At 46.0% G+C, this 20,743-nt stretch overlaps 1 protein-coding gene across 12 annotated transcripts in view; it reads left to right on the top strand.

Moving 5' to 3' along the window:
• Positions 1 to 20,743, top strand: part of THSD4 (thrombospondin type 1 domain containing 4) — a 369,711-nt gene that overhangs the window by 315,310 nt on the left and 33,658 nt on the right. For 11 of the 12 annotated variants that reach the window (XM_060282606.1, XM_060282603.1, XM_060282605.1 and 8 more), the window contains 6 exons: positions 6,975 to 7,150; positions 7,783 to 7,879; positions 8,654 to 8,917; positions 9,203 to 9,332; positions 10,375 to 10,579; positions 14,864 to 15,037. In XM_060282606.1, the coding sequence (XP_060138589.1) occupies positions 6,975 to 7,150; positions 7,783 to 7,879; positions 8,654 to 8,917; positions 9,203 to 9,332; positions 10,375 to 10,579; positions 14,864 to 15,037 (1,046 nt within the window). The remainder of the gene's footprint in view (positions 1 to 6,974; positions 7,151 to 7,782; positions 7,880 to 8,653; positions 8,918 to 9,202; positions 9,333 to 10,374; positions 10,580 to 14,863; positions 15,038 to 20,743) is intronic. The other variant, XM_060282609.1, reaches the window with a different exon arrangement.

Genomic DNA, 20,743 nt, shown 5'->3' with positions numbered 1-20,743 from the left:
TCAGATGATTGACAGATGGGTGTACCTGCCCACCTATCAAATGTCTGTAGAGAGGTGGCCACTTTTTTATCTGGACCACTAGACAAAAGTGACCCCTCACCTCAAGTCTAGAGCAGGTGCCACCAACCTTTTCAGGCCCAAATATGCATGTGGGGACCCATTTCTTTCTCTTTGACCATATATTTGCAGGGTGTCAGTGTACCTGTTGTAATACACCTTGGATTAGGCTGTGGCTCACAAGTGATCTAGAGCAAAAAGGCTCTGTGGCAGCAGAATGTCTTGGTCTGAAACTTCTACTCCATTCCTGTGCAAACCAGGGACAATGAAACATTTGTTGTAATGAAGAAATAAGGGAGATGGACTCGCCATGGCTCTTCCTTCCTGATTTCAAAGTGAGATAGGAGGGCAATCTCTGGGAAGAATGGCGTGGCAGTGCTTGCCTGTGAATTCATATGCGAAACCCCTTTTTTGAGCATGCCCACTATGATGTGAAGCTTTTCCTTTCCCTTCACCAGAGAAATGTCTTCATCATCCTTTTGAGTTTTGTTAAGCTCTTCACCTGAATTGTGTAATAAGGCACAGAGACTGATTTCAGATCAAGGGAATTAAAAGGAAAACGAACAACACTGCAGCTAAAGTAATATTGCATGTTATGGATGAAGGCTTCAATTAAATAAATCCCTTTGTTAATGTAATGGCTTGATTACAGATTAAAAATAGAGCTGTGTTTAATTGTATTTGGCCATTTAGCTTCTCCTGACTGGTGCTGCTCTTTGGTCTTGACTCACCTCTGCTCTGTCTGGGTCATTTTCCTGGGATCCCCTCCAGATTAGTGAGCCAAGGTCTGCACATTTCCTTGATGCTGACCAATGGAGCATAATGGGACACAAGGACCATTATGCAAGTAACAGGAACTAAACTTCCTGTGTAACTGTCTCCTTCAGGCTAGCACTACAAGGAAAATGTCCTCGTCTTTCATTGGTTCAGTTCCTAGCCTCCAGGGCAGGAGAAAACAAGCTTTGTTCCCACTTCCATGTGACAGCCTTGAGATCCAGTTATCCCCAATAAGAAAGCTTCTGGTATTTTGGGGAGAGTTACCTTAAATATCTTTTCAACACATTATAAATCTTTCCCCCAAAGTCCTTAGCTACACTGCACGTCCACCACATATGGTAAAATGAACATTCTACTTCTTTATATTCCCAACAAAGATTTGACATTTATTTATACATTTTTGGTAATTTTCTTGTTGTACAGTACCATCTATATACCAATTTCATAAAATTCTCCCTCAAAGGTATAACATGCTGTGAATTTCAACCCACATTTCCACATCTTTCCCCATGATTCTGTTCTATGTTATTCCCCACATCCCTAGCCCAATGGATCATAGAAGATCCAAGAATTCTCAAAGTTTATGGACAGAGGCTCTGAGATACATCTGCAAGCTCCTTTGGTGCCCTTGGATTCAGCTCATTAGCCCCTGGGGATTTGAATTCATTTAAGTATCTAGGTGGTCCCTTACCACCTCTTTTTCTATTTTGGGCTGCTGCTCTTTCCTTACATCATTACCTGTTATCACCAGGTTGGCATCACTTTCCTTTTGGGTGAAGACAGAGGCAAAGTAGGTGTTGAGCAGTTTCGCTTTCTCTCTGTTACCCAATAGCATTGCTCCGTCTACTGCATGAAGAGGACCTGCCACTTGCTTGTTTTTCCTCTTGCTTCAAGCATAGCCAAATCAACCTTTTAAAATTGTTTTTAAACTTTGTTGCAAGTCTGAGTCCTAGCTCATTCTGAGCTTTGCCCTGCCTGCCTTTTCCTTGCAGCTGTTGGTTACTCGTATATATGCTTTCTTCGTGATTTCCTTTTCTTCCATTTCTTAGACATGCCCTTCTTACATCTCAGCTCATCTGTCAGCTCCTTATGCAGCCTCACTGGTTTCTTTAGATGCCTCCCACTTTTGTTTCTTATTGAAATTGGGCCTTCAATATTTCTCCTTTAGAATAGAATAGAATAATTTATTGGCCAAGTATCAACCATACTTGAAATTTTGCTTTGACTACATTGCAATATAGGGACCCAGGTGGCGCTGTGGTTAAACCACTGAGCCTAGGGCTTGCTGATCAGAAGGTTGGCGGTTCGAATCCCTGTGACGGGGTGAGCTCCCGTTGCTTGGTCCCAGCTCCTGCCAACCTAGCAGTTCGAAAGCACGTCAAAATGCAAGTAGATAAATAGGAACCGCTACAGCGGGAAGGTAAACGGCGTTTCCATGTGCTGCTCTGGTTTGCCAGAAGCGGCTTTGTCATGCTGGCCACATGACCTGGAAGCTATACGCCGGCTCCCTCGGCCAATAATGCGAGATGAGTGCGCAACCCCAGAGTCGGTCACGACTGGACCCAATGGTCAGGGGTCCCTTTACCTTTACCTTTACATTGCAATGTAAAGAAAAAAACGTACCTCATACAAACACTATTCCCCTCACAATACAACAGCACAGCAAAAAGACCCCCTACCACCAACTGGCCTCCCTTCTGCCCACAACTACAGATTCAACAATTTTATGGCACAAGGAAGAATGCTATCCCTGTGCCTAAACATTTTTGTATATAGAGTCCTGTACTGACGTCCGGATGGGAGTAAATCAAACAGGTGATGGCCAGGATACGAAGGGTCTACAGCAATTCTCTCTGCTCTCTTCCTGACTTGAGCAGCATAAATTGTCTCTATTGGAGGCAAACTAACAGCAATTACCCTCTCTGCAGTTATTACTGCTCCTTGGAGCCTCTTCTTGTCCAGCTTTGAGGCTGTACCATATCAGACAGTAATGGAATTACAGAGAACAGTTTCAATAGTACCTCTATAAAATTGGACCAGCAATTCTTGGGGCAGATTAAATTTCCTTAGTTGCTGCAAGAATACAATCTCTGGTGTACCTTTTAAATAATAATATTGATGTTATCTGACCAATTCCATTTTTGAGAGATCACAGAGCCCAAGAACTTAAAGGACTCTACCAGAAACTATCATCCTTCTTGGACTCCCTTCTCTATGAATATTTCTGACCATGGGATCTCACCCAGTAGCTCCTTAAGATTTTTGAAATTGGCCTTCTTAAAGTCCAGAGTGCAGGTCTGGCTACACTCAGCTTTTCCTTGCCTCTGTATCATGAAACCCAGGAGAACTTGATCACTTCCTCCCAAGTTTCCAGGTACTTCGACTTTGTTGATCAGTTGCTCCCTGTTGGTGAGGACCAGGTCCAAGAAAGAAGATCCCCTTGTTGCTTTCCCCACCTTCTAGAAAATGAAATTGTCAGTGAGGCAAAGGAGGGATTTGTCAGACCTTAGAGGACCTTAGAGGAGATAATGCTGTTGTGTTGCAGTCCCTCAGACAGGGAGGCTTATTCAGGTGTGCCTTCAAGGCACCACATTCACCTGAGGCATAGTTGGAAGAAGAGCGTAGAGTAGGGGTCAGCAAGGTTTACCTTGCCTGGGCCAGTTCACTCTAGCGGAGATCCCTCTGTGGGCCGGATCGTGCACTTGCCTGTGATTTCCGGCACCTGCGTCTGCGCAGATGCAATTTCCGGTGTCTGCATTTGCACAAATGTGCTTTTCGGTGTCTGCATCTGCACAGATGTGAATTTCAGAGCCGCAGAAGTGAGTCCCTGTGCCGCACTATGCTGGTTTAGCGCAGCCAAGTGTGCGACTTGGTTCGGGGGCGACTTGTGGACCAGTTAAATGACCCCTGTGGGCTGCTTGTGGCCCATGGGCCTTAGGTTGACAACAGTTTGGTGGAATAGAAAAGGCTGGCAGCAATGGGTTGTTGGGGATCCAAGGCTTCTTTTAATCTAAGTTTGTGAAGAAATTTGCTACTGCAGAATAACCCCTAAAAGTTCATTCCCGCCTTTTGCTCAGGAGAACTTCATTTCCATATTGTCTCCCAACATTTTGACAGCACATTTGGTGGTGCTTTAATCACAGTATAGCACTGGCGACCCTAATGTAGGTTGATCATCAAGCTGGAGTTTGACAAGACCAACTAGCTTCCAAGCACCAATCCAAGCTTTGTGCAATGTTCACCACTAGGTCTTTGCCAGCATTTTTCCTATTTATTTCTATGCTTTTGATTTAAGAAAAGAACCAGAGAACTACATTAGGAATCATCAAATAAAACTACATTTACACTTTTAATAGATGTATTCCATATTAAAAATTAGTTTAAGTCTAGGCCAAGTGAAAGCTTGCCAAAGAGCTCTGTAGCACAGGTGTTCTAATTAAATTGCCGACTGTGAGTTATTGATGCAGACAGTTTAGAGTTTCCACCCTGTCCTTTTAACAAGAGGTGGACCTTGAATCCTGAAAAGAAAGGAATGCAAGTGGTGGAATCCTTCCATGTTAATCATGCACACTTCTCCCCATGTCAGGAGGGAGGTTCTCATATCTTCTCCATGTTGACAGAACATGTGAGTGGGGATGTGGAGCCATGCAGATTGACCATAGCACTTTGTACTGGGAACTTATCCCTGTGCTAGCCCTATGCAACAGAATCCCTTCCCTGCCATCTGCACATTTAGCTAGTGCAGGGAAGAGCTCTATACAAGGAAGGATTCTGGCTCAATATGAAGGGTCCCTCTTCGTATGGATGGACTTTATGTGCATACATCAGCATACACATAGAGTACATTCTCATGCCAGCGGGACCCAATGATGGCAAGGAAACATTTCCATTCCATTGTGCTAAAGGAAAGAAGAGGAAAAGGTCTTGACTGTTTGTGAACACCATCAAATAAAATATTTCAAAGGAATAAAATATTTCAAAGGAATAATCCCCAAGTAGAGGGGCTGATGGGAGTTTGAGTCCAACAATATCGGTGTGTGTGTGTGTGTGTGTGTGTGTGTGTGTGTGTGTAGGCTCTCCACTGCTAATTCAAAGGGTAGATAAACTCCTTCAGTAGCACCTTAAAGACCAACTAAGTTTATATTTTGGTATGAACTTTCGTGTGCATGTTGGTCTTTAAGGTGCTACTTAGTTGGTCTTTAAGGTGCTACTGAAGGAGTTTTTTTTATTTTGCTTCGACTCAGACCAACACGGCTACCTACCTGTAACTAGAATCAAAGGGTAGATGTTCCTCATTTGTGCCAGGTGCCTATTCAAGGCTCACCCCTGTGGAGGAGCTCCTTCCCAGTAATGGAACAGAACTTTGGAAAGAACCTTCAGCCCAGGGGGTAGGTTGAATTAAGTGTCAGCAAGAAGGAAGTACAGTGGTACCTCGGGTTAAGAACTCAATTCGTCCCGGAGGTCCGTTCTTAACCTGAAACTGTTCTTAACCTGAGGTACCACTTTAGCTAATGGGGCCTCCTGCTGCCACCACGCTGCTGACACACGATTTCTGTTCTTATCCTAAGGTAAAGTTCTTAACCCGAGGTACTATTTCTGGGTTAACAGTCTGTAACCTGAAACGTCTGTAACCCGAGGTACCACTGTACATACGAAGAAAACCCAGTTCAAATGGAAAGTGACTGGCAAGGTGTCAGAACCATGGACAGATCACAGGGGAAATGGATACATCACTAATGTCGCTAAGCAGATATATCTTAGGAGGAATGATCCTGCTGTGGACAAATACCTCCTCGGTTGTGGCTTAAACTCCATCTGGCCTGGTAAACACCAGCTTATAATTGGAGTGAACATAGGAAGAGCCTTGCTGGATCTGACCAAAGGTCTATCTAGTTCAGGATCCAGGTCTCACAATGGCCAACTAGATGCCTTGGGGAAGTCCACCAGAATGATATAAGTGCAGCAGCACTCCCAAGCATACTGCCTCTCATCTTGGTGAGAATATGTGACCAACTTGCATTTGTTTCAGTTTTCACTCTGGTTAATTTTAACTGGTTTTAGGATGCATTTCAATTGTACACATTAGGAACTATTGTATTAAGCAGCATATAAATAAGTAAAAATAAAAAATCTTTACCAGTAGCCATTGATAGCCTTATTGCCCATAAATTTCCCTGTTCCAAGTCAGTAGCCAACACACCTTCTTGTGGAGGCAAGAAGTTTAACTATGCACTGTGTGAAGGAATCATTGGGGGGGGGGAACCCATCTATTAAAGTTCACCTTCATTGGGTGATCTCATTAGGTTCTAGTAGTATGAAAGAGGGATAAAACCTCTATCAATCCACTTCCTTCACACTGTATACAACCTCATAGACCCATATCATGTTCCCATTCACGTTTTTTCTATATTAGAAAGGCCTCCGTGTTATCCCTCTGGCGGTGGGTATTCTGTTGCCACTTCTGGGTGTGGTGTTGCAATGAAGGCAGGATGCTGAGTGATGCAGGGCATTCTGGAAAGAAGCGATTGGTACCTGAGAATTTCCTAAAGTAGTGATGGGTAGCCTGTGGCCCTCCAGATGTTGTTGAACTTCAATTCCCATCAGCCCCTGCCAATATGATCAGTGGATGGGAGTGATGGAAGTTGTAGTTCAAAACATCTGGGACACCACAGGTTCCCCATTCTTGCCATAAAGGAAACAGTTCCAAGAGCTCATGGTGAGTGATACAGAGTCACTGGAAGCAATTCTTCCTCTTCTTTTTTGGTGAGATTTTCAAAAAGAATTATTTTCTCCTGTTACTGCTTCCAGAGCTCACCTAGAGATGTGTTCTAGACACCCAGAAACACAGGAAGCTGCCATATACCAAGTACTGTACAACCCTTGCTCTGTCTAGCTCAGTATTGTTGACATTGACTGGCAGCGGGTCTCCAGGATTTCATGCAGGAATCATTCCCAGCCTCACCTGGAGTCTGGAGATACACTTTGCAGATACAGCACATGTTCTGCCACCAAACAGTTTACGGAATTTGTGCTCAGGTTTTATTGATGTAGATATTGCTGTGTCAATATGAACATTTATATATCATAAATACATATTTATATAACTTAACACATGCTATCTCCCCCCTTGTTTTTTACAGCACTGCGGAGTCGATCAGGGCGGTCTATTATCAATGGGAACTGGGCAATTGATCGACCTGGGCGATATGAGGGAGGAGGAACAATGTTCACCTACAAACGCCCCAATGAAATCTCAAGTACTGCAGGGGAATCCTTTCTAGCAGATGGCCCAACAAATGAAATCTTGGATGTCTATGTAAGCTGCAAATATTAGGCATAATAATACCACTTCAGTTAACTACAAGTACATTTTGTTCTCTCTCTCTCTAACCTAGAAGACCCACCCTTGATAGTTATTAGTATGCAAACCACTGAATTTTGGGGGGAAACACTGCTTTGCAGTCCCCAACTGTGGAACTCCATCCCCTTGGAACTGTAGGTGCCTGGGTTTGCCTTGACATATTTGTTCAGCCTGGTGTGGGGTAGAAATCAATTGTCTTAGTCAAGGTTTTAGTACTGTTGTTACAACAGACTGCTGCCATGTTCATCAAAATGTTTCTCTGTTATTGTTGTGTTAATAATTGAACAATATCTTTTATTGCAGATTGTGTTCTCTTTCATATAATGGTTTGTAAATGGCTTAAGTATCTATTGTGATGAGGGGTGGTTTAAAAATTGAAAAGAAGGTTGGCTTTCATTTCCATCTCAGCTGCAGAAGAATTCAGGGGTCCCAATGCTCACTTTTTATTTGAGGCAAGAACTACAAGCCCCCAAGTCTCCTATCTCTGAATCTGGGGTCTGATCAATGTCTCTAGTTGATATGTTTGCTGTGGAGAAGCTTAAGCCCCCTATCTGCCCAGACACTCATTTGATTCCTTTCTGCCTTAGATGATTCATCAGCAGCCCAACCCAGGTATACATTATGAGTACATCATTCCAGGGCCCAATGTCATCAGCCCTCAGGTGCCTCTTCATCGACGGCCAGGTAAGATGACTGTTTTATTCTGAAAGAGTTACCTGACATACCATAGGCGCCATCTTTATGGGGTCGAACAATATTGTAGGCAGAGGGCCAAGCCCCTTCCCACCATGTTGAGGGGCCTCCTCCCAAAGATGTGCGCTTGGCACCTCATGCATATGATAGCATGCATGATGTCATGATGTTACATTGTGTGTGCACAAAACTGGTCCCCTGCAATTTGGGGCACAAGTCAGCTCCTCTGAACCAAACTGTATTACAGGGAGTTGGACTAGATGGCCCTTAGGGTCTCTTCCAACTCTCTATGATTCTACAAAACTCTGTAAGCTTAGATATATCTAGTTAAGATCATGCTCTTTCGTTGCAAAAATAGTTGCTGAAGTTCATTGATTTCAATGGGTTCATACTGAGTATGACTCTATTAGGTATGACCCATTATTCAGGCCTTCATTGGAACACCCCTCAAATCTCCAAATGCATGAACAGAGAGATCCCCACTGGTAAACAGCCTTTATATCCCCCCAATGCAATGATCTTCTAATTAATTAATTAATTAATTGTGATACCAGTAAGAGAGCTCATCAGTTTTCTGCTTTGTGACAAATGAGGTGCCTTGTTCCAAAAGAACCATACAGCCTTTGTATATATGAAGAAATGTTGTGTTTTCCTATTAAAACTCTCTTCTGGACTTGCATAAACATCCCAGCTTGTCACGGGGATTTTGCCTTACTACATTTGGAATGGCTCGTGGTTGAAAGGAATGACTACTATTTTAAGCAGTTATTGTCTCCATTCCCCCAGGGGAGCCATTCAATGGCCAGTTGGATGTGACAGAGACAGTGAATTATGAGGAGAAGGATTTGCATGGGGAGACAGGCACTCACATGGGGCAGCCTGTGGGGACCTTTCCGGTGATCCAGCCAGGAAGGTTTCCCTCTCATCAGCCAGACAACCAGGTGCCTGCTGCTCAGCCAGCAAGACGCAGCCGAGAGCACAACTGGAAGCAAGTTGGAATGACTGAATGCTCCGCCACGTGTGGGAAAGGTAGGCAGGCGGTCTGGAGTGTGTGGACAGTTGACACATATATTCTACCCTGGGGGATCCTGGTCTGCCAAAGGCAAAATGTGGAGTACGGGAAGAACTTAGTAACTGTGTTGTCTTTTTCTCTAACCAAGGGAATAAATCGTAAAATTGTAGAGTTGAATGGGACCGGAAGGGTCATCTCATCTAGTCCAGGGCAATACAGGAATCTTTCACCCAGCATACGACCCTGAGATTCCCCCCCCCCCCCACTGCTTCTTACTTTTCCTTCCTTGCTTTTCACCCCAGGCTCACAGTATCCCATCTTCAGCTGCGTCAACCGAAATAGCCACGAGGAGGTGTCTGAGAGTTACTGTGACACCAGCACCAAGCCCACCCCGGAAGAGGAAGCCTGCAACACCTTCCCGTGCCCAGCCTTGTAAGAGGATGATGCTTATTACTTGTACGGTTAAATCAGGGTTGGTATTACTCTGCTTTCCTTTGGACCACGTCAGCAAGGCTGAGAGACTAGTCGCCTGGCCAGTCCAGGACCTCCATACCCACTGACCAGGCTTTCGCCCTGGGGAGGTCACTTTGGTGCAGTCATTTGACTTCACCCCCTGTGGTGCGCTCCGTTATCTCTCCAGACAATGAAACAATCGAGAATATTATTTATTTAATAAAATTTATGCAGCAATTGATTTAAAATCAGTTTACGAAAAAGGTAGGACAATAACATTATCACTTAGAAAACCAACAAGAATAATTTAAGTCCATATTAAGACTTTCTTAACACCTGAGTAGGTTTGTCTAAGCAAAATTGTTTTTAGCAGGCTCTGAAGAGAGTACTGCAAAGGCACCTGCTTGATGTCAATAGGCAGGGCATTCCCAAGTGTAGGTGTTGGCCGCAGTTCTTACAAATGTAACACCTATAACAGTGCCAATTCCACCAGTCAAATATAATATATGCTACTTCACTCCCTGTACATTGATTTGGGCCACATCCGCACATACATTTAAAACACAGTGTGGCACAAGCAAATTTTTATTCTGAAAGTGTGGCCCAGAGAAAAATGTTGGAGAAACATTGGGCTAGAACAATGGCTGAACTCAAACACTTTTTCTGTCCAGCACGTAGATAGATGGGGTGCTAAACTTTTTTCCCAGCATGAGGGCCACATTCCCTTCTGGGGGCCACATCCTAGTGGTGAGTGGGGCCAAAGGTAAAAGTGGGTGGGGCAATGAAGGCAAATATTGTCTTTGTACAGTGGGCTAGGTTCTACCCACACGCAAGCCCCTCATATCCCAAGGAGGGTGTGAAGCAAGGCCAGTGGAGGGTGGAGCTGGGGAAGGCATGGCCTGGGAAGAGTCGCAAGGACCAGACAGAGAGGTATAGAGGGCCCCATTTCCCTACCAAGGCTCCCCACCCCGAAAGAGATATTGAATGACCCACATCTCTTCTTCCTTCCTGCATTTCTTAGCTGGGATATAGGGGAGTGGTCGGAATGCAGCAAGACCTGTGGCCTCGGGATGCAGCACCGCCAAGTCCTGTGCCGGCAGATCTATGCCAACCGCACCCTGACGGTCCAGTCACACCACTGCCACCATCTGGAGAAACCAGAGACCACAAGTACGTGCCAGCTGAAGATCTGCAGCGAATGGCAAATTCGGACAGAATGGACATCGGTAAACAGGAATGATTCACAGCACACAACACGCCCAACAGGCTTACCTTTCAGGAGCAGTGGCTGCAGCTGACATTGCACCAGCCCTGATCCTGCAACACTGGGGAACATCCAGTGTTCTCACTCCATTTGTGGAAGGACTCCTTTCACAACTCTCCTTCCTCAATCAGAACGTCCTTCCATTCATGGAACCGAAACACTGGATGTCACCCGTAATGTGGAAGTTGTCCAAATGTTTTACCAAAGGGCAGGTAGAAGAGGCTAGCAGGAAAGCCGCAGCTGTGAGCTTGGGGAACATGGATGCCCTTTAAGGGGAAAAGTATATAACTGAAAGCAGTGGATAGCTTTTTCTCAACCTGAGGGCCACATTGCACACCCTTCTCTGCCCTCCATCCAGGAAAACAAGAAGCATTAAGAGAGTTCAGGGACATATTGGAGCCTGGCAGAAACCCTCCTGGAAGCTGCAAAGCAAGGCCAGGGAAGAGTCCTAAGGGTTAAATAGAAAGGTTTGGGGGGCTGCCTTTGGCCCTCTGGCCTAGGCTTCCCCACCCCTGCCTTCAGCCTGATCCATCAGGGCACCTGCTCCTTCTTGCTGAGACCATTGGAAATGCTGATGGTGAGCTTCAGGACCATTGTACTGTGGCCCTATAAACTTCCTCATCTTCCATGCATCTACGTGGGACAGAGTAGAGACTTTCAACATCAAAATTTCAGGCCATTTGTTGGATAGCTCCAAATGTTACATTAGTGTTCACAATTTAAAATGTGCTTCAACTGTAAAACATAATCTGTATTCCATCCAATTTGCAACAATTACATAATAGAATATAGTATTTTAGTCCCGGATATTTCTTTGCCTGGCAGGGCAGGTTTATACAATCACTGCCACAGCCATCAATTCCTGACTTCATTGCAATGCAGTAAAACAGCCCTGCAACTGTGTGTGCGCGCACACACACATATAAAACTGTGACCATAATAGTCACAGAACAGCGTAAGAGGAACATATGAATAAAATAGCAGTTAGGATTTAGACAAGTAATTGTTGAAGCAAATAAGAACAAAGAAACAAGCATAGGATAAAACATGTGAATAGAATACGAGATTAAACACAAATAATTGATGAGTAATAACTGGTAACTGAAACAGATAAGGACTAAAATACATGCAATTAAAACAACTATAAGGGCTGGACCTTGGAATAAATGTCTTCCAATATGGGCCTTCAGTTTAGGACTGGTTAGTAGCACAAACCACCCTTTGGCAAATATCCATCTTGGGAGCGCAAAATCTAGCAACTGAGTATGTAACACCTGGGTTTTCATCCTGGAGTAGCAGGGAGATGTTGAGTTGTTCTGTATATCCTGGGAATTTGTGCAGGATAGGCAGGATGAACCTGGCTCATATGTCTACATAGTACTGGCAATGGAAAAAGGCATGTTCCATTGTTTCCTGCTGCCCAAAACCACGTGGGCATTTCCTCTCCTCGTATGGTGTCCTTCTATAGCGGCCTTCCTGTTGGCCTGACGAGCCAAGGTGAAAGTCCTTCACTGTTTTGAGATTTCAAGGTTGGTTATATATGACATTTGGGAGGTAAAGTATCTTCTGGCTTCACTGATTAGAAATTTTGGGAACCTGGCTAGGCCTGCTTGGCTTTCAGTGTCTTCCACATGTTTAATTATTATTTTTAGCTTGTTCATGCCCCATGTCAAGTAGAATCTGTGTGTTGATGCCTAGATTAGTTATCATATTTTTCACTGCTCGTTTCCATGTCGATTGGCAATCGTCCTTAATAGTCAGGGGAGCAAGGCCGCTCGGGAAGAAAGATACAGTAGTCTCAACCAGTGATTAAGAGTGGCGAGCCACACTTTGGCCTTGATTCTTATGGATCCAGTTTCAAGACGTATTTGAGACGTGTTTCACTTGTAGAGCAGATCTTAAGAATTTGGATTGTACCAATTCTAGTGGTGTGCAGTTGGCGGAGGGGCCTAATTAGGCACCATATAACAGCTGTGCAATCGATTTAGCCTCAAACAATTTGATGACTGCAGGTATATAGTGCCCACCTTTGGTCCTGAGGTACTTGAGGAAGTTGGAAGAATTTCCTGACAGTAAGAGCTGTCTGAAAGAAACCACATTGCAGAAGGCTGATGCCAGGAGTCCGGTCCCTGGCTTGATAACACAGTAAGCGTAGTTAATTAAAATGATGATTTATTGTCAGAACCAACAGATAACTATGGACAGCATAACCCAGCTGTTGCCATCATGAATTACAATGACTCTTCTTCCGCTTTCTAAAACAGAAAGTGGGAAAGTGTTTTAGAAAGCGGAAGGGATGACTCTTCCCTTCTGTTTTCTAAAACAGAAAGTGAACGTATGAAGCTGATGTCCTTTTTGCTTCCTGACTAGCAACCCCCCCCCAAAACGCTGGCTCTGGTGAGAGATTGGATCAACTCCAAGCTCTTCCGGGTCACTATCTCTGTCTCTGTTCCTGCCACAGGAACTGCTTCCGTGGTATTTGCAGTTCTCTAGAGCGTTGGTGGCGCTGTGGGTTAAACCACTGAGCCTAGGGCTTGCCGATCAGAAGGTCGGCGGTTTGAATCCCCGCAACAGGGTGAGCTCCCATTGCTCGGTCCCAGCTCCTGCCAACCTAGCAGTTCGAAAGCACCTCAAAGTACAAGTAGATACTGTAAATAGATACCGCTCCAGCGAGAAGGTAAACGGTGTTTCTGTGTGCTGCTCTGGTTTGCCAGAAGCGGCTTTGTCATGCTGGCCACATGACCTGGAAGCTGTACGCTGTCTCCCTCAGCCAGTAAAGCAAGATGAGCACCCCAACCCCAGAGTTGGTCACGACTGGACCTAATGGTCAGGGGTCCCTTACCTTTACCTTTAGAGTGTTGGCAGGGCTCCGGCTCCTTATCAGCTGGCATTCCTAAGAGAGGAGGGGGAGTTGACACTATGTTATGCTCCCCTTCTCTCGCAGTAAACCCTCTTTCTCCCTGGCTACTCTCTTCACTGGGAGCTGTCTGGGCTGCTCATTCATGACAGCTGGCTTCATACGATTGTGATCAGGTGGGAGGATCCTGCCCTGAGAATGGGGTTTGGAAGTGTTTGACTTCAAGGTTTCTCCAGCACAATGTTTCTAAAAATGTATTTTTTCATTTATTCCCAAGACAAAGCTAAAAATGAAAGCCTTTCATTTGGGAAATAAGTATTCTTTTTAAACTACTTTAAAAGGTGAGGGCATTATAGAGGTACAACATCTTGATTTACATAATCTTTCTGGAATCTAAGGAGGCCCCCAATTTTCGAAGTATTCTCCTGATCTTAAAAGCAAACACATGGCTTAAAATTGTATGTTCAGTGGCCACATTCCTCCATCATTAAAAAAGCATAAATGGAGATGCCTTTGATCTTGAATTCTGGAAGGGGAATGTTGCATTTTTAAATTTTAATTTTAGCAAGCTCAAAAATATTCCACTGCATTAATCCACACACACACACACATACACATTCTGGTAAGCTGGACAGGGGAAGTGGGAATCGTGAAAGGGATGAGGTCATTGTTATATTTGCACTCCTTCTTGGCAAGGTGAGATTGGTGCAGGGCTTTAGCTACAACATCATTATCCTCCCAATCCAAAGTATCAGTTTTCTATGTCTGAAGTCTAATTTCAATCACAAAGGCTCAGTATTCAATTTTGATGTCAAAATCTGACATTCACATTTGAAATCATAAATTCAGAAACCCAGCAGATTTCAGAATGCAACAAAAAGTTTGTCTCGAAAGTGTTGCTTTGCTCCATTTAGTATTCTGTATGACTTCAACATCCCTTGAAATCAGTCCCACAAAGACATTTTTAGCTTTGCTGCACTGCTGAAGTATCATAACTTGGGAAGATTTTCATAATATGCAATTTGAACTATCTTTCTAAAAATTCACTAACCACAATCACTGTGGTTTCACAATTTCACTGTGTGAAAATAGGCTCTTGTTGCCAAACATGGCAGATGAAGACCTTTGATTTACACAGTTCTGGTCACATATGAAGTTACCTTAGCTTCTAATTTTCTCTCTCTTAGCCAACTGATTTTTATCAAAACCTCAGGAAAACTCTGTTTTATTTTTGGTCATTTTAAATTGAATTGTACTTCTTTATGATGCTTGCTGCCTGGATGCTTTTGGAGGAAGGGCAGGGTACAAATGAAGTGAAATGCAATCCAAATGAATAAATGCATGCAATCCCTGTGTGCCTGCCCAACAGAGAGATCTTTCTTGTTTTAGTGCTCCGTGCCATGTGGAGTGGGTCAGAAGACACGAGATGTGAAGTGTGTCAGCAATCTTGGAGATGTTGTTGATGATGAAGAATGTAACATGAAGCTGCGCCCAAATGATATCGAGAACTGTGACATGGGCCCTTGTGCAAAAAGCTGGTTCCTTACAGAATGGAGTGACCGGGTAAGGCTTGTAATGCTCATCTTCCAGCTCAGGCTTAGTGGTGAGGCATGTATTTTGCATGCATCATGTCTCAGTTCCCTGGCTTTTGCTGGATAAAGATATGAAACTCTGGAGTATGTCTCTGTCCCAGTGCTTTAATGCTCAAATCAGTACATCACCTCAGCAAAATGGGGTTCAGAGACCCAACAGATGCTAAGCAAGCGAAGATGTTGATCCAACAGACTATGCACCTCCCCATTGGGTCCCATTGTGTGGGAACAGGAGAAATTCAGCATGGAAAAGGGGAGGAGGCAAAAGTGAGCACCCAAGTCCTTCTGAGAGGATGGGCCAGGAGTGGGCTCTGGCAGTGCTAGAGGGGGCACTGGGATCTGAGGCAAGGCTGGCATGGAGCCAGACGAGAGGGGAAAGAGGCTGGCAGGCTACCCCCCTGGGACCCTCCCTGGTATCTGGCTCCTTGTCTGTCACTCCCTCCTGGGGTAACTGCTCTCTCCCTCAACTGCTGGGTCCTGTCTCCACAGTCGGCAGCAGGCAGCTCCCTCACCCTGTGCCTGGGTCTGATCAGGCCCTCCACTATGTCTCCTCAAAACACATCTCTTTGGGACTCACGACACCTGGCTTCGAACCTTAACACCCCCAGTTTAGAAAGAAAAGCAGGCAGCAGATGAGGGGAACCCATCAGCCAGAGGCCCTAGAGAACTGCCTCCAGCCAGTGTAGGCCAGGAATGGCCTCTGGGTGTTTCTGGCATCACCCTTGTCCATTTGCCATTCTGTCTGCGGCTGGCAAGAGTTGGCATCTGTTCGGCTGTGGGGCCACAGGTGAGTCTGCCCTGGCACAGGCTAGCTGGACCTGGAATAAGATGGCTTCCTCCTAGGTACTAACATGCCTCTGGGGGTGGGGATTACACTGCCATTTGGGTTGCACATGGGGATCTGATGAGTAGGTGCTCCTGTCTGTGGGGGAGAAGGGAAGGAACTGGGTCTTACCCCTTTTTTAAAGTCTTCCAATCCAGTCCTTTTATGATGATTCTTACCTCTTTCCCAGCAGTTGTGGAGCTCTGCCAGAATCTCCCCACTCCTCAAAAGCTTGTTTGTCAGGGCATAGGCTTAAAGGATCTTCATGTAATAGAGACTCATTTTTAATTTATAATCACAAAGTATTCTTGAGTGTGTTTGCTTATTTTCTTTTACACAGAGATGAACGTCTCTTTAGAAATTTATTGGAGCAATGTCTCACGTGCATAAAAGAAAAAGAATTATTATCCAAGACAGCGAAATATAAATAAGCTGACTAAAGCGTTCTGGATTAGATCCAGGATTGGTGCAAATCCACCCGCTTGAACATACAGATCAGCTATGAGTTCATTTTCCTTTCCCCCCTCCCACTGAATGTACTATTTGTTCCCACACAAGTTTAAAAATATGTCTTCATTTATTTATTTTTATGCTGGAGAATGCTTTTAGAACATTTTTTGCTGAATGCCCAAAGGATAGGTTGTAAATTTTGTATAGTTTTTTAAAGAACGAATTATTGCATTAATTTATGTTGAAGCAGAGAAATGGAAGTCCTAGGTGCCTTTATGTGTGTGTAAAAGTGGGGTAAGATCTGTTTTTATGCAATGCATGCTTTTATGTACAACAAGAGAAACACTGGGTGCATTCTTCATATTAACCATTTCCAAATGTTTGCTTCTGTGTTGGGCACAATTCACCAGCTGTTCTCTCATTATTACCTTTGGAGTTTGGATTTTAAGGTGACTTCTTTCAAACACACGTACCCACAAAAATACGGTTGCCTTACTGTCAAGGTCCCATGGGAGGTCCATGATCAAAACTCGTTTGAAAGCAGCTGTGTGTTTGCTCAGTGTGTGAGGGGGGGGAGAGAGATTTGGATCAGGGCCTCAGTACTTGAGAAGAAAGATGTTCAGCCCTTTGTGTTGTTTCCTTATTTGAAATCACCCAATAAACCTGCTGTGAATCTCGGAAGGTAGAAAGGTAGGTGACATTATGGATTATGCACAAACATACCACTGGCATCTTCACAGAGCACCATTTCAGTGTGGCTTCCAGGCTGATGGTGGTTGTGGGAAAGTAATGGCAGCCAGTAGCCACTGGTAAAAACTCAGCATGGACACAATTGTCAATTTTGGTTCTTCTCAGTTTCTCACACACACACACACCCCTTGTCGGTTCTCTCAATTTGCACGTCACTTTGTGATTATTTTTAAGTCTTCATTTGACCCCACAATTTCTCCTACTATACATATTTTTGCAAGCCCTTTTTTCAAATAGTGATTGTATTTTCTTCTTCTTATGGATGCTCTCCCCTAACATATACACCTTTTTTGTACAAATTTTTGGTTGCACAACTTTACAAGAAAATTCTGAGGTCTGTGTGTTTTAGGCATGGCTATGATTTGTGCCTTGCTTTGGGAAGTGCAAAGTAGGTAGGTCCACATTAGCACAGATGGCCCAGTTGTTAGAGCGACAGCACCAAGGTTGCAGGTTCGATCCCTATTCCTGCCTTGCAGGAGCTTGCACTGTGTGATCCTCAGGGTCCCTTCCAACTCTAGGATTCTATGAGATGTGAACTGAACCAAATCCCCACCCTACCCCCCCACCCCTAGTAAGAGAGTTCCCTGTTGCTCCCACCATTTCAAGCCTAAGAACTTTTAGCACAGCAATTGCTAAAAGCCAGACTGCACACTTGCTGCTCACATGGAGTAATGATGAGCTCACCCACTGGGTGCTCTGTGCTCTGGATTCCCTCGAGGGCAGGAGTAGGGGAACCATCCATGCTGCCCTGAACTCTCTGGAAGAAAGGTGTGGGCAAAAGCATCAGAAAAATTATGCATATACACCATGCATTTAAACAAATTTGAGACACACACCCCTTTCAAAGAATCCTGAGAACTGTAGTTTAGCCCTCACAGAGCTAAGATTCCCAGCACCCTTAACAAATTACAGCTCCCAGGGTTCTTTGGAGGCAGAAGTGTGTTTTAAGTGTGTGGTGTGTATGCAACCAACTCCTCTCTGGCTCCACCCCCTCGTGACTTAGGGCATTCTTAAAGAGCCAGCCCTCTGACCTGAAGATGGCCACTCCCACTCTGCTCCCCAGCCTCTTCCATGGTGCACTCCCTGAGCTGGCTGGGTCCTGCAGTGGCAGGGTTGCCATATTTCAAAAAGTGAAACTCTGGACACAAAAGTTCTTGAGCTTTTTTTTTTTTGCAAAGTTGTTGAGCCAAATCCCAAATACCAGATGTATGGCAATCCTAGCAGTGGGCCCTCAGTTCCTCAGGTGAAGACACCCATGAGCACCCAGGAGGTTCTTCTCGGGGGGCTCTTGTTTCTCAGGCTCCATTGTTTCATGATCTCCAGCAACAAGCTCAGAGCATGACACCTGCCCTGGCCGTCCACAGCAGGAAAGTCTGTAGCCTGAGGCTCTTGAGTCTTGAGTTCTGAGCCCATGGCTGGCCTACACAAGCCTCTTTGGTCTGAGCCAGCAAGGCTCCTCTGCTGCTTTTATGATGTCACTCAGATGTTTTCAAGAAGCTTAAGCATGCTGTTGGGTGTCTGGTTTTCACAGAGAAATGTCTTTGTTTTAATTTTAAAAGATGGAAGTAAAGCTCAAGAGCCCAACAATATCCTGGCTCCAAGTCTGCTGCTGAAGCCCTTTAATATCCTTTGCAAGCAGTTAATCTGCACTAAAATATCACAGCACAGAGTGGGGCAAGTCGGTATCTTATTAGTTGGCATCTAATTTGAAATGTGATCCGTCTGTTCCGCTTACTTAGAACAGAACACAGTTCCTGGAGAACCTCAGCAAGTAATATTGCTTGCTGAGTGTGCTGAAAGCACCAGAAGCCAATTGAAATACTTTGGGGATGTGGAATGTTAATGACCCAAAATGGTACCACCAGGCTGTGAGTGTTTTGTGGGAGGAATTCAAACAATACCAAGAAATTTAAGTTAAAGTGGATTAAAATGCTCTGTTACCCCCTAGCATAACAAATCAATGGGGTGGGGGTGGGGTTTGGGGTGTTTTTTTAAGAAACACACTTTGTGGTTAAGAAAGGGATAGAGAAATGCATTGAAAAGTGCACAATAAATGAATGATTAGCAGAAAGATGTACAGTGGAACCTCGGTTTACGAACACAATTGGTTCCAGAAGTCTGTTCATAAACCGAAGTGTTCGTAAACCGAAGTGAACTTTCCCATTGAAAGTAATGGGAAGTTGATTAATCCGTTCTAGACGAGGAAAAACACCCCCTAGAACGGATTAACCGCTTTGCTCCGATGCCTTCGCGGAGGCTGGGGAGCGTTTCCGCGACTGGGCTGCAGCCGCGAAAGCGGTCCCCGGCCTCCGCAAAGATATCGGAGCAAAGCCCCAGCCTCCGGAAGGCATCGGAGCTGGGACTTCGCTCCGATGCCTTTGCGGAGGCGGTCCCCGGCCTCCGCAAAGGCATCTGAGCGAAGTCCCGGCTCCGATGCCTTCCGGAGGCCGGGGAGCGTTTCCGCGACTGGGCTGTGCAGCCGCGAAAGCAGTCCCCGGCTTCCGGTAGCCGGGGACTGCTTTCGCGGCTGCACAGCCCAGTCGCGGAAACGCTCCCCGGCCTCTGGAAGGCATCGGAGCGAAGTCCCGGCTCCGATGCCTTCCGGAGGCTGGGGAGCGTCGCGAAAGTGCTCCCCGGCCTCCGCAAAGACATCGGAGCGAAGTCGCTCCGATGCCTTTGCGGAGGCCGGGGAGCACTTTCGCGACTGGGCTGTGCAGCTGCGAAAGCGGTCCCTGGCTTCCGGTTGCTGGGGACCGCTTTCGCGGCTGCACAGCCCAGTCGCGGAAACGCTCCCCGGCCTCCGGAAGGCATCAGAGCCGGGACTTCGCTCCGATGCCTTTGCGGAGGCCGGGGAGAGTCGCGAAAGTGCTCCCCGGCCTCCGCAAAGGCATCGTAGCGAAGCCGCTCCGATGCCTTCCGGAGGCCGGGGAGCGTTTCCGCGACTGGGCTGTGCAGCCGCGAAAGCGGTCCCCGGCTTCCGGTAGCCGGGGACTGCTTTCGCGGCTGCACAGCCCAGTCGCGGAAACGCTCCCCGGCCTCCGGAAGGCATCGGAGCCGGGACTTCGCTCCGATGCCTTTGCGGAGGCTTGGGAGCCGCGAAAGCGGTCCCCGGCCTCTGCAAAGGCATCGGAGCGAAGTCCCGGCTCCGATGCCTTCCGGAGGCTGGGGCTTTGCTCAGATGCCTTTGCGGAGGCCGGGGACCGCTTTCGCGGCTCCCCAGCCTCCGCAAAGGCATCGGAGCGAAGCCCAGCCTCCCCGAAGGTATCCAACGCTCCGATGCCTTTGGGGAGGTTTGGCCTTCGCTCCGATGCCTTCGGGGAGGCCGGGCCTTCGCTGCGGGCCTCCAGGAGGCATCGGAGCGAAGGCCCGGCCTCCCCGAAGGCATCGGACACTCAGTAGACCTCCGGCACCTCGGTTTACTAACTTCCGGGTTAGGATAGTTCGTAAACCGAAAGTTCGTAAACCGAGGTGTTCGTAAACCGAGGTACCACTGTATAGACACTCTGCAAGCAAATCAGGATGATCAGGCCTGTGTGTGTGTGTGTGTGTGAGAGAGAGAGAGAGAGAGAGAGAGAGAGAGAGAGAGAGAGAGGGAGGCAGACAGACAGACAGACAGACAGACAGACAGACAGACAGACAGACAGTGTCCCCCAG

This window comes from Zootoca vivipara, chromosome 14 (assembly GCF_963506605.1).
Source record: "Zootoca vivipara chromosome 14, rZooViv1.1, whole genome shotgun sequence".
Taxonomy (NCBI): Eukaryota; Metazoa; Chordata; class Lepidosauria; order Squamata; family Lacertidae; genus Zootoca; species Zootoca vivipara.
Note: the sequence above shows the minus strand (reverse complement) of the source record. Positions and strands in the feature narration are given on the sequence as shown.